General features: G+C 45.1%; 1 protein-coding gene across 1 annotated transcript in view; it reads right to left on the reverse strand.

Annotated features, from left to right (window-relative positions):
- LOC146808812 (U6 snRNA-associated Sm-like protein LSm2) overlaps positions 1 to 11,164 on the reverse strand; it is an 88,009-nt gene extending 76,845 nt beyond the window's left edge. The window contains exon 1 of the mRNA XM_085615643.1: positions 11,019 to 11,164. Within this exon, the coding sequence (XP_085471769.1) occupies positions 11,019 to 11,021 (3 nt within the window). The 5' untranslated portion in view covers positions 11,022 to 11,164. The remainder of the gene's footprint in view (positions 1 to 11,018) is intronic.
- Between the last annotated feature and the right edge of the window lie 3,064 nt (positions 11,165 to 14,228).

Genomic DNA, 14,228 nt, shown 5'->3' on the forward strand with positions numbered 1-14,228 from the left:
CGTTTCCAAAATGGCCGCACGCACTACGTGGAGCGTAGTGCGTAATGCGCACGCTTAGCACGTAAGATCGATGACACTATTTGTGGATGACGAGTGCATAATGCAGAGTGTTTGCTGGTAAGAGTGTTCTAAATCAAACACAAATCTACTGCATTGAAACGAATGTCAGGCAATTTTTTAAATATAACAGCTAATTCGATCCAACGTCTTCTGTAGATGTGCTGGCTTCTTATTAATGAATAAATTGACTCACCGAATTCACGGACTCACTAATTCACACTGGACTCTCCTCTTCCCGATCGAGCATTCTTATCAATACAATGCTTCATCAGATCGATTTTTTTTAAATGTAGTAGGAGTTTCTTCTGTGATCCGAGTTCCTTTCTTTTCCAAGTCGTCGCCAAATTTCTTGAGATTAATACTCCGTGAATCGTGTAGGTCAAGATATTTTATTTAGCTCTGAATAACTAAGCCAGCACAGCAACGCAGCTCCGCACAGCGCTTTTCGACGAGTAGAAGAACGCCATTTCGGAAACCAAAAAGGATTAGTGATGGGTTAGTATAAAGGAACTAAGTGTTAGTTGTAAATTTACAACAAATATTTGTAAAGTTCAAAAGTAGCGTAAAATGCTGAAATAAAGAATTCGGCTACAAGACATCGCCTCTCGCCCCCTCTGCCTGGAATTGAACCCTGGAATCGAGGTTTCTGTGAGTCAGGCGCCTCTCTGGTTGCCCTTCCAATGAAAGCATCTGCTGAGCCCGGCCACAGCAGCAATAAGCCATTTTTGCCGCCTGCCGTTCAACTGAGAGCAGATTACCAGCTCTTACCGGCTGAGAGGTGACCTGGCAGGAACAGGATGGGGCGACAACAGATGGCGCCTGGATCAAAGATGTTATAGAGCCGTATCCAAAATAAAGTCAATGTGGGGACTGCGTGAAGGGGCCTCCAGAGGGCTGACTAATGGAGGATTCTTTACATGACATCATGTACCCCAGCCAGACCCATCATCACATTTATGCTTCTGGTGCACGTGTGAGCCACGAAAATCCAACCACAACTCATTGACTCGGCACCCGAATGACACAGGGCATATTTGTTTAGGTGACTGTTCTAAGTAGACTGAGGCAAAGAGCGGGATGGGTCGTCTGTACCTCCCCCATGTCACGATGTGACCCCTGGCGCTGCTGTAAAGGCTGCAGCTGTGGGTGTTCTGGCGCAGCGCGCTTCACTCCTGCTCTGCTGGGTGGCTGCCTGGGTCCTGGTAAACACCTTCCTCTTTGTGCAAAGCAGCATCTGTATAGCGGCTGCTGGACGCATGCGTAAAATAGCCGTCTGGAGAGGTCAGGCAAAATAAAGTGCGAGACTCAGCTAGCCAATCCCAGGAGAAAACAAGAATTTATAAATGCAATAGGACTCGTATTACGAGTGACCTATTGCATTGTAAACAAACGTGTGGGCGTCCAAAAAGGCATGATCTGGAGTGGGGGTGGAGGGGCGGGAAGAGAAGTTATGGACTGCGGGAGGGAAGTATGGGGGGGGGCAGAGGAACAAAAGAGTTTGTTAAGTAAAGGGGCCGATAGCAATGGAAGGAGAAAAATGACATGGCCGTGAGGAGGCGGGACAAACAAGCTGAAAACAATTCAGAATGCAGCATTTCCGATTTAAGCCAATGAAAAATATGGGCGGAGCTTCCCCCCACTATACTGTATACTGCATGCCTCACAAAGTGAACAGTGTGTTGCGCTGCAACGCTATGCGAGACCTAAAAAGGGAGGGGGCATGGTATGGACACTGTAAGCAAGAATGTGGGAGGAGCAGGTACAAGTAAAAGAAAATAAGGACCCTCCAAAAATGCTACAAGTGGAAGGAAGCAGTACATCAGCCCTGCTCCAAGGGAGGGACAAACTCACGAAGAAGAAATGAAGTCTGCACGCGCTAACCAAAGAGAAGTAAAGTAATGATGACAACCAATGGTAACAATAGGCGCACTTGAAGCTTTCTTTACGTAATCAAAATGTCTTGCAAACAGTGCATGCGCGGTCTCAAGTGAGGCCTAAAAAAAGGGTGGAAAATATAATGCCTGCAACACCAAAGGCAGATTCCAGCTTAGAAAAGGAGATGAGGAAAAAAAGCACCCAAAAATTATAATGACCATTTCGGATTTCTGAAGGCCCTAATTGCTGTCCTGTGCGCCCATAAGGTCTAACCCAAAATCAAAATCCTTGATCACATCAATGAGCAAATCTGATTACCCAATTTCCATGCACCATTTCTGAAATGACTGTCAATAAGGAGAACAAATTCTCAGGACGCCTGAACCGCTGAATGAAAAAATAAATTTCAGATAGTGATTTTGGCAACTCGAATGACATTGCGTTCATCAATCAAACTTTGGGGGAGGGTATAATTGGCAGAATTTGGGTAATAAAGCATTTTTACCAATGCAAAGAGGTCTAGCTGAGTAGACCATACTTCCTCACTAGCTCCCATGATGAATTAACCTCGCAGACAAATTCAGCTATGCCCACTGACAAATTTCCCACACTAACGTATTGATGATTCAAATAAAAGACTGAATAGTGATAATAATAATTTAAAAACCCTGTTGTCCAACCTCACCTACACCTCCTACTAAACCACATGGTTCGCAAAAAGGTTCAAGGGTAAACACCCTGGGAGGCTAAGAAAGACCAAAAGGTAACAACTGGAATCGGTAATGTTATCTCTGTATACAAAAACACACATCTTTGAGTGGCTAGATGAATTGGTACATCTAGTTAAGCACACTTAAATCCAATAATAAAAAAACAAAAACTTCGACAGGAAGGGAAAAAAAGATCCTCTAAAAAGATCCTCTAAGAAGTTATCATCTAGAATTTCTTATACGGTATAGAAGAGTTTACCACGTTCAGGTCTGATCTCTCCGGTCACTTTGTCCTGCCATCAATCAACTATTTTTAAGCTCCACAAACCCTTAAAGAGAATACATTTTGGTGAACAAGGCAGGAATCAATGTTTATGAATATCTTTCCAATCCCCCTCTCTGGCATTCCAGATAGCTTTATGTAATGGCAACGATTCAGGTTGATTTTTTTTTTTTTTTTTTAGAATTAGCTAAATAATCCTCCCTTTATCAACAGTTTAGGTAGCAGGAAAAGCCATATAACTTATGATGTGTTGTCATTTAACTCTGCCCCTTGACTAAATCTCCCCTTGATTTCCTCCTCATCATCATCAGGGTCTGGGGGATCCATCTTTGCTTTTTTGGACGAGAGAAATGACTTCTATTGCTTTAAAAGCAGCAGCCTGAATCATTTGCTCTAGACCAGCCATTGTGGGACTCACTAAAGAAGAACCCCCTCTTCCAGCCCACCAATCCCACTTCTGGTTTAATCTTTTACCATTTTGCTAAGCACTTGCCATCCTCTATAGTTTAACAACACAGAGTACGAGCTGCACGTATTTCTCTAAACACTAAGGGCCAGATTTATGTTTGGCAGGTGGCCAGTTTTTTCATCACAGTATTGGAGTAAATTACTCCATCATCCTGATGGAGGGGACACCTGCCAAATTTAGAAAGGACTGCCAAGCTAGTGGTCATTTTTGAAGCATTTGCAGAAACCACCGTCACACCAGTTCCTGTCAATGCAGATTAGTTTGGTGCACGGCTCAGGCAACATAACTGAGCCTCGCACCATTATTTTTATTTTAATTCTAATGCAAGATTTTCTTTTTGAAAATGAATATATACAAAAGAATCATCTCCTTTGGTGAAGGCAGCATTTAGCAGTTTTCACTGCCCATTACCGCCAGGGTTTTCCGGGCAGTGAAAACTGACCTCTAATTAGGTTGATATAAATAAGGTGGGTGGAATTAGAAGTCTGCCTCTGAAGGCCCTTACTTCATAAAGCCGTCAGAGGGGGTTAATCAAGGAGACACTGATCAATTTGGCAGACGGACCATTATTGTGGTAGAACAGACACTGACACTGTTGTGATTGAGTATTTATACCTCCAAGATATAAATCGATCCCCAAGTTCACAGCAACAACAAACCAATCACCATGCAGGAAAAACAGGCTGGGAAACCATTTACCTCTGCCCTCTACGTTGCCTTGTTCCTTTGTACTAGTCATAGCTGTAAGTAAACCGGTACTTTTTGCAGATGCCCTCCACTTTTTTACTCCATTTGGACTATAAATGCTGTTTGACTGACGATGCACTGTACCCTGCTAACCAGGCCCCAGTGCTCTTCCCCTAAACCGATATGTGTGAATTGGTAACCCCAATTGGCAAGGACTTCCACCCCCTCATAAGTCCATAGTATATGGTATCAGTGGTACCCAGGGCATGGGTGTTAAAGGGATCACTAAGGCCTAAAGCACTGTTTGCGTCATCCTCAATGACCAAGGTAAACTACTGACAGCAAGTGGAAGCCAAGGTACCATCTGCTTGGAAGCATGCAATTGTTCTCCCACTTCAAAAAAAAACCTAACGCTGACCCAGCACAACTGTCTAATTTCCGGCCTATTTCTCTGCTCCCGGCTATTTCTAAAATCTTGGAAAATCATGTCAACATTCAACTGTCATCTTTCGTTGAATCCCACAAATTCTTGCATGGCTCACAGTCTGGCTTTCGCCCAAGTTTTTCTATGGAGACTACGTTGCTTGGAGTAACAGAAATGGTACGTAACCGTATGGATGACGGGAAGACGGTGGATCTTATACTCCTTGATTTAAATGCCGCGTTAGACACGGTATCCCATACTCTGCTCCTGGTCCATGCTCTGGTTACTTCAAGGCTGGATTATGGCAACATTTTGTATCTCGGAGCCAATAAGGATGTGGTACGAAAGTTACAGCTGGTACAAAATGCAGCAGCCAGGTTGCTTTGTAAGGTCCCAAAAACAGCTTCTATTTCAGGCGCCCTCCGTGATTTGCATTGGCTCAGGGTTGAGAAGCGCATTAAGTTCAAAGCCCTGAGCTATATGTTTAAAAAAAATCAAAAGTGGTACAGCGCCTCAATATCTGAATGCTCTGGTTCACCTTTACCTTCCATCACGCTCCTTATGATCCGCTACTCAGGTGAAATTGACGGTGCCTCGATTCAGGCTGTCCCGTATGGGTGGTTGATCCTTTTCTTGTATTGGCCCCTCCCTGTGGAACTCCCTTCCGCTGGCACTTCGGACTGAAACCATTTATGAGAATTATAGCAAGTGCTTAAAAACCTGGCTGTTTAATATGTAGAATCGACTTACCCTTTCCTCTGTTCTACAGGCGGTGCCGGGAAACCCTTGGGTAGCTGAGCGCCTAATAAGATTAAATTAACATAACATAACAGCAGGTCTTCCATTGCAGGCTGCAGGAGTAGTGCAAACTGCTTGAACTTGACTTTGCCCTCAGCATGCGTGGCAAAGTCAATGCACTATTTTCAATATATGCCAATCACACCTAAGGAATACCCATATCTACACCAGTGGCAACCTTCCTGGAACTGTACGAACAAGGCTCGCCCTGGACCAAAGCTTGGGTCCCCCAGATGAATCCCTTTGAGAGCCAAAGGCATCACCAGACTTCCCTGGACTAGTGGCACTAGTCCCCTGAAACAGCAGGTAAAAAAAAACGTTTTGGAACCAACGAATCACTGGCCATCGGGCACTCCAAGGGATTGCCCACAAGTAGATAGTCCAGTGCATTCTGGGAAACGTAGTCCTGACCTCACAAAGTTTCAGGCAGCTACAGTGTTCCCCTGGAGCTCGAATTAACTTTCTGCTGTGCTTACTGTTGCCAGTTTGGCGGCCACCACCTTTACTGGAAGTTGCACCTCGAAGGAACTCTGCAAAACCTTCATCCAACACCAGCAGTGGCTTCATTGTTGACATTTTGGAGCCAGTCCCCCACCAGCACCGTATAAGCGGTAAAACTGGCTCTCCTGCATCAGCACCAAGGACAGCCATGACAACTCTGCACCCCGGCTTCTTGAGCCAGGTAAAAATCAAACTGTTTGTCGTGGCTTTGTCCTGGGACCCACATCACATTTACCCTCCTTGGGTTCCACTCAGAGACTCAACTTGCATGTGACCGATATTCACTAGTGAATTTTACCACGCACTCTAAAAGTTTTACAGTGTTATTTTGCACTGATTAAAGTTTGCTTCTGAAAATCAATAACTTTGGTCATATGCATCTGATCTCGTTCGCTTTGGGGTCTAAATGAATATAAAAATCTGCTTTATTTTCATAAATTGGTGTTGGATTTCTTTTGAACTGTGCCAATTACTTATCGTCCATTTTAGTACTCTGAAGTGCTTAAAATCTTCCGCTAGTGAAGCCAGGCTGCCCTCGCCACTCTACCAGGACTGAGCCAAGGATTTATTATTGTGAATCCAAGGACCATCTTTGGGGATTTATGAGAATTTTGCATGGTGAAGCCTAACCAGTATTACCACATAATACTCCGCCACATGTTTAGGCCAAGCTCAACTACCTAGTCTTCAGCACCCACCATATCAGCATTAGACCCAACTTTTACAAACACCGCCACATGATGTTGAAGAGGGCCAAACATTTAAAATTGAGAATAAAAATAGATCTAAATTATGCCGACCACCTACAATTATGGAATGGTTTTGCTGAAGCTTTTACTTCCTTGTACAGTGCCATAATTGGCTATACTGGAGCAGTACGTATGACAAATGGCTTTGATATATGGAGGACGATACGGCAAACCCTCTATATTACAGTTGTTTCATGAATATAAACCTAATTTTATACTTACCCCTGCCTGGTGATCATATCTGGAGCAGAAAGAATATGGTATACGACGTCAGTGTGCTTACTGTTTATACCCCCACCTTACCCCCACATAAGATGTACACTTGTATAAACATATAAAAATGCCATTGGGTTGGCCTCTTTGCAGCATGATCAACATATGAATCTGAAGCTTATGAAGGAGAAAAATGAACGGGACACTATCAAATTAGTAAAAAAAAAAAAAAAAAATTTTAAAAAAAAGGTAGATGGAAGGTGAAAAAAATATAGTTGATCTAGGTCGAAAGCAATACAAATTAGACTGTTTACTTACTGCATTAAGTTTCAAGTTTATTTTTATTTGATATAGACCTCGACTGAGGTCAGCAAACATACAAACACGATTTTAAAACATTTAGCAGAAAACTCATATCATCAACTTTAAACATTTATGATCCAGAATCCATTCATCATAGCTTTTTTAAATGATTTTAGCTCAAGTCTGTTTAAGAGTTTATGCCACTTTAAAACATATAAAATATTTGTGTTTGTCTAGTGGTTATTTTTCAAAATTTACATATACCTTGAGAAAAAATAAAATTGGATCTGTTATGAATTGGTCATAAAATCGGCTTTTGATGTTTAGGAGTTTAAAAACATTATCATCATCACCTTTAACCCGTTGCCTGCGTGCGTCGGCCAACGCGAGCACTACCTGGCTAGTGCTGTGCATGTCCGTTGGCCAGCGCGGCCCCGCCCACTCATTAAAAGTGAATTTGCGCCACGGTTAACGTGTTAAAACAGCTTTAAGAAAATCTTTAAATGTATACAGTTGGCAACAAACAAATACGCCCGGTGCTAATTTACAGAGTAATTAAGCTTTGTGCAGAAGAACATTGTATTGAATTCTAATAGGCCTTATGTTAGGGGTGGACGGAATTTGCGAAATTCACTTTTGCAAACTATCGCGAAAATGTTAAAAATCTCCGCAAACACGCGGAAATATCACGAAGACGCAGAAGTTTTTTTCCCGCCCGTTCTCAGTATTTTCTGCGTGATCGCGGCTCACCAACTTACCCATGCGGTTGCTCACGGGCACGAGATCTCAATCATCTCATGCTCTCGCGGTGCATGATCGCGAGAAGAAAGACGTGATCGTGTGACAAATGACGATAATGCGGGCGCGAACTGTCGCGAGACAGCGCAAATGGCTACCAACAATCCAACATCTCGTGGAGAACGCGACCGGATCGGGAAAACTTGTCGGCGAACGCGGGGATTCAGGTAAGGCGATCGCGCGCACACGAGAATGTATTTTTTAAACAGCGCAACCATGAAAAAAATTTCCGGTAAGATGAGGATTGCGGAAATTGACATTTTCGCGCTCTCCACGGAACGTGAAAATGTCAAATTATTGCAATTTCCGCGAGCGGAACGGAATTTTAGGCCTACCTTATATACCTCCACCGTGCTTCTACTGGAGTAGGATTTGGGCAGAACACTAAAACATGAGTTAGATCTTGCAATCCTCCTTTACATAAATCACATAGCCCTGTTGCGTTTTTAGTATTCCACTTTGCTGTATGTGCATTCAGGGAGAGGATTTCCAACCTCAGTAAGAGAATACAGCGGCGAATCCTATGATCTAATAAAAAGTATGTTTATTTCTTGGGGGATTTATATGCTATAGTTTTTGCATATTCTGCATAATGTTTTAGTTGGAGACAGAGCTCTACGTCCAGGTCAAAACTTAATTTAGAAGTCATATTCTTTAAGAAGAGCTTCAAGAGTGCCAGAGTCCAAGTTTCTAAAAGGGCTACTGTGCAATGGGATAGGCTAAAGCTGTATTAAGGTTCTTGTTAAAAGTGTAACGCGACGACTTCTCTAAAGGTTTCCAATTTTAAGATGTTTCTTAAAGTACCAGAGTCGGCTGGTAAGCCCATCTTATTAGATTAGAGATGGCCCTTGCATGAATGCTGACTAAGGAAAATTCCAAACGCAATGCTTGGGTTGGTACAGCTTGATTGACTCTTATTAGTCTCCGTAGTAAGTTCCCTTCTCTCGTTTTTGCTGATTTCCAGGTTTTTATGTGCATGTATTCTAAGCCATAGGTTAAAATGGGCGGAATTTTCATCCCATATACCTCCAGCATAGGTTGGAAATGTCTATTTCCAGAGGAGGAGTATAGCCTCAACAATAATCCTACATGTGCGTCCGCCTTTTGACCTATGTGTCGTAGATGAGGAGTTCTGTAGGGTTTGGGTAAAGATCCCACCTAAATACATGTATTCTTTAACAGACTCAAGTGGTTTTCCCCACAATGTCCAATTAAAATGTTGCAATTGCTTTCTCTCCCCCCCCCCCCCCCCCCCAAAAGGTAGAATTTAGGTATTTGGGACTCAAAAAATTATCATCGGCATAGCTACTTAATGCGTTTACATTTATTTGGAGTCCTATTGGCGTAAGATCTAAAATCACAATGTCATCCGCGTACATTAGAATGTGTATGTCACTAAATGCTAATTTCGGCAGGATTTTTTTTTACATATGTGAAGTGTTCTGGCAAATCGCAACGGGGCAAGGAGGCACCCCTGTTTTAGGCCATTTGACGTGGAGATTGGTGTAGTTAGACCCTTCGAGCCCCCCATTTGAACTCGGCACCAAGTTTCTGTGTGGAGAAATATAATTACTGTAAGTAAATTTTGGGGGATTCCCAGCCTCACCAGTTTCTTCCAGAGGGTTGGCCTATCAAAGGCCGTAGTAAAAATCAATAAAAGCACGGTATACAATTTGAGACAACATATTTATCAAGAATCGTTTGTAAGATTGCGATAGTATCTTTCACTGAATGTTTTGGAAGAAATCCTGCCTGAGACATAGGGATTGTGCCACTGGAGAAGGCCCAGTCTTTAAGATGATCTAAGATACAGGCTGCAAAGATCTTTCCAGTTGCATCAAGTAGGGCTATTTGTCGATAGTTTTTTGGGTAAGGTCTGGAGCTTTTTTTTTTTTTTTTTTTTTTTTTTTTAAATGGGGACCACAATGTTCCCCCGCCAGGATTTTGGGATGTCACCAGTTCCATAACAGTGGAAAAATATGGCGGATAGAAATGTTCTCCACTCCCCTATGTTTGATTGTATGACCTTAATTGGAATCCTATCCGGACCCATAGCTGCTGTAGATCTTGCGGCCTTTATGAAATAAGCTATTTGCTTCGTTGTTAGGGCTATCATGTCATCCCTTGACTGATCCTTTTCTGGAGACTGCTGCTTCCCTTTCTTCACCTTCTGTGTATTAAGTTTATATAAGTTTTGGATATAAATTTCCCAGGCCAATGCTGGCACTGGGAGCGCTTGTATTGACTTCCTAATGCCCGTTTGTTTGGCGACTAAGCACCAGACTTAGTGGTCGCCAGAACCATGAGAACCACTTCATGGGGCGAGCAACCAGTAGAAACACTCAATGTTAACACCTCACAGGACCACCAATTGGGTATTCAATGAGTAATCTGCAATGCCACAGGGACTTCTCATCATTGGAGTATCCAAAGTGCTGGCAAATAATGAGGGGAGACTTCCCTTAGCGCTATTCGTATTGCACCCTCGTCGCCTTCTCTTGGTGGTACAACTGGGATCCAAAGACGATGCGAGCCTGTGTACCAAAGTCCTAGTCTCCCGTTGAAACTGCCTGACACCTTCTCCTTTATATTCTCCTATCGAGCATAGATGTAGTCTTCGGGTCATTTGTGTTATCGGTGCTTCACAGGCATGCTGTGAGAAGGTCAGACGGGTATGGTCATTCCTCACCCTTGTGTGCTGTGTTGGATTTTGTGTTTGTGTACCCTTCAATTTTAGTCTCTTGTAAGCTCTATTGTACAGCGCTCTGACACCTTTGGGTAATGTTCACGCTTTATAAAAATGCACTAAATAAAATAAATTAAAAAAAGTATGACGAAGCCCCTTCCCTGCGAGCTGCCCCCTGATCTTAAACGGACCAGAACCTGCCGCCGGGCAGCACCTGTATCATATGCACACGCCACTGGGCCGCCGGGTGGATACAACCTCACAAGCCCCTCCTCCCCTCCACTATAAGAACACTGACCCTCATTCCGTCGTGACCAGTAATCCCCTTCGGCCCCCATCGTAGCTCACCCGAGAGACCCTCTCAAACAACACGACCCCCTCCTGTGCGATACTCTGTGAGGTATCCCCGCCCGAAGGGACGACCTCCGGCCGCCGAGGACGGCCTTCCCCGGAGGTACTCACCATGGCTGTAGATATGGTACCGTGACCCGGCTCTCGCGGTCTCCGCTGAACTCCGTGCGCCGAGTGAGTGACAGGCGTGCAGGATACGCTCAGTTCCCACGAAATGGGCTCCTGCCAAAACAAGACGTCACTGCCGTGGTACACGCTTATCCAAAGAGAGGCTTGCAACGCAAACTAGTCTAAACGGAAGTGAAACCTGGGTCCACAGAGATGCTAATTCCGCCCGCACCAGCAGCGTTATATTTAACACGGGGAGGCAATTGAACACGTGCTTTCACGTCGCTTTAAAGTTATTCATTAGAAGTCTGTTCTTGATGAGATGACGATCTCGTCTCAATTGTAACGAGGACTAAAATTAATTTCAAGCCTGTTCTTGATGAGATGACGATCTCGGCTCAATTAAAACGAGGGCTAAAGCGGCAGACCCCTTCCGTAACAGGCGCCTGGCCTCAGCCTCCACTTCTCCATTGAGCAGTGATAGTGGAGTGTTATCCCATACAGTGTCCTAATAAACCACAATTGGTTTCCCAGATATGACCTTTTGTCAGACTCTGCATCCTGTGACTCATGAAGGGTTATCCCACACTCAAAGAATGGCTTGCTGTGTGTTCAGGTGTCTCCAAAATTAGATCATATTTCTCCCCTACCCTCCACACTGGCATGGCTGGCTTTTGGCATGTGTAATGGGGGCCAGACCCACGGCACCAATCTTCACAGGGGTGCATGGAGCTGTCTGCATTAGGGTCATGCAAATAGCACAGTCCCTCTCACTTGGCTCCAGTGATTCACTTTAAAGTGTGTTAGCTTATTTTTTAATATGCCGCAGGAACTGTTTTTAAAACTCCAGTAGCCCCCGTCTTTACCCTTCCAGTCCCTCTCGCTCTCTGCTGCAACACATCTACAACCACCCCTCACCAACAAGCAACTTGGTACCAGCGTACTGACGACAGCCCTACACAAATATACTACAGTTTAAACTCGTTTTAGTCAAAGAATTAAAATCTCCCGATTTGTTTTCTAATTTTCCCACTTAGCTGTTCTCAAATGTTGGCATGAGTGCAGACGGATCTCTGTTTAATTGGCCATTAAAATGTCTCAGATTGTCCTATCCCCAGGGCGGGTAAGCCAAGCCAGTCATGGGACTAGTTGGCAGCTTTGCACATGCATTTCATTCTCAGAACTGGCCTCGTTTTTTAAAAGCAAAATTGACAGTATACTGGCCTCCCTTCCCCGGCTAGATGAGGTCACATCCTCGGGGGATAATTCTACCTCCCAACTTAGGTTGCAATCGGCGGAGCTGGCCTCCCTGGGTCCGGTCACTAAGGAGGAAGTCTTGATGGCTTTGGGGTCTATGAAGAGCGGCTCCCCGAAAGATCCAGTACCTTTTAAATATCTTAAACTGGTGTCATCTGTAATTGGTGGCCCTGTGACGGACCTGATAAACCTGTCTTTCGCCCAGGGGGTAGTTCCCCCTAGTTGGAAAGGGGCGGTGGTTAAGGCCCTTTTGAAAAAACCTAACCTTGATCCCGCCGACCTCGCCAACTTTCGGCCTATCTCCTTGCTGCCGGGTATCAGTAAGGTGGCTGAGAAGCTGGTGAACAGCCGCCTTTCGGACTTCTTGGAAACCAACTCCCTTCTGGGCGACTCCCAAACGGGTTTCCGCCCCGGTCAGGGGACTGACACCGCCCTGCTGGCCGTTGTGGAGAATGCGAGGAGCATGCTGGATTCGGGAGGCTCAGTGGCAGTGATCCTCCTGGATCTCAGCGCTGCTTTTGACACCGTGGACCATCAGGTGCTTCTCCAACGGCTCTCGGGGGTGGGGATTACGGGTTTGGCCCTCAAGTGGTTCGCCTCCTTTTTGGAAGGTCGCTCATTTGAGGTCTGGGAAGGCCAGGAAAAATCATCTCCATCACCTCTCCAGTGTGGTGTGCCACAGGGCTCCTCATTGAGCCCTACCTTATTTAACGTTTACATGGCCCCCCTGGAGAGTGTGGTACTGCCGCTGGGTATTAAAATCATCAGCTACGCTGATGATACTCAGCTGGTGGTTGGCCTTTCCCAGTCGGCGCACCATCCCGACCGGCTGCACACGTGCCTTGGTAAGATCTACACGTGGATGTGCAGCTCAGCCCTAAAGTTAAATGGTTCCAAGACGGAATTGATGCTGCTGGGGAACTCTTCTCCATCTTTGTCCCCCAGCAGCTGGCCTGACTGTCTTGGACCGGTACCCCCCCCCAAGCAGGAGATCAAGAGCCTGGGGGTATGGCTGGAGCAGGACCTATCGTTTAAAACTCATGCCAAAAAAACTGCTGGTGTGTGCTTCGGCCTGCTCCGCTCAGCCCAGAAGATTCTGCCTTTGCTCCCAGTAGCCACTCGTAGGCTTCTCATCCAGGGACTTATCATCTCGCGACTGGATTTCAGTAATGCGCTCTTCCTGGGCGCTCCCGAGGCTACTCTGAACAAACTTCAGCAAGTGCAGAACGCGGCTGCCAGGCTCCTGACGGGTCTCCCTAGACGTCAATCTGCCCGCCCGGCGTTGAGGGCATTGCACTGGCTCCCGGTGAGGGACAGGGTGAAATTTAAGTCACTCTGTATCGCCCATAAAGTTTTGCATGGGGTAGGTCCACCTATTCTGGAGGAATTGGTCCAGCCCTACAAGGCCTCTCGTTCTCTCCGCTCTGATCATCAACATCTCCTTCAGGTTGGCAGGGTGAAAAAGGCAAGAACCGGTGGCAGAAGATTCTCAATAAATGTGGCCTCTCTGTGGAACTCATTGCCCCTACAGCTGCGCTCCGGAAGCCAGTCTCCTTCGGTTCCGTAAACTCCTAAAAACGTTTTTGTTTGCTGTGTAACCCCCTCATCCTTGCAGTAGCGGTATGTGCCGGCAAGCGCTGGGATGCCTATAGGTAACCAGGCGCTATACAAAACTCAGAATAATAATAATAATAATAATAATAATAACATGATTCGTTGCTGTGTCAGTCCCTTTAAGATTTAATAAATACATCCGGGAAGTGCAGCCAAGCAGGGCTGTAAGTGGGCCGGATCTGACGTTCCTTAGATGTTGCGGTAACTTAAAACTGACTTTAAAATGGGTCCCAGTATGGCCATATATTCATGCCCTTACCTTCATAGGCAAAAACATCGATTTCTCAAAAAGGACTGTAAAAACGAATAAGATAAGCCAGATCTGCGATGCAGTCCCTGTTG

The sequence above is a fragment of the Triturus cristatus genome, chromosome 7 (assembly GCF_964204655.1).
Source record: "Triturus cristatus chromosome 7, aTriCri1.1, whole genome shotgun sequence".
Taxonomy (NCBI): Eukaryota; Metazoa; Chordata; class Amphibia; order Caudata; family Salamandridae; genus Triturus; species Triturus cristatus.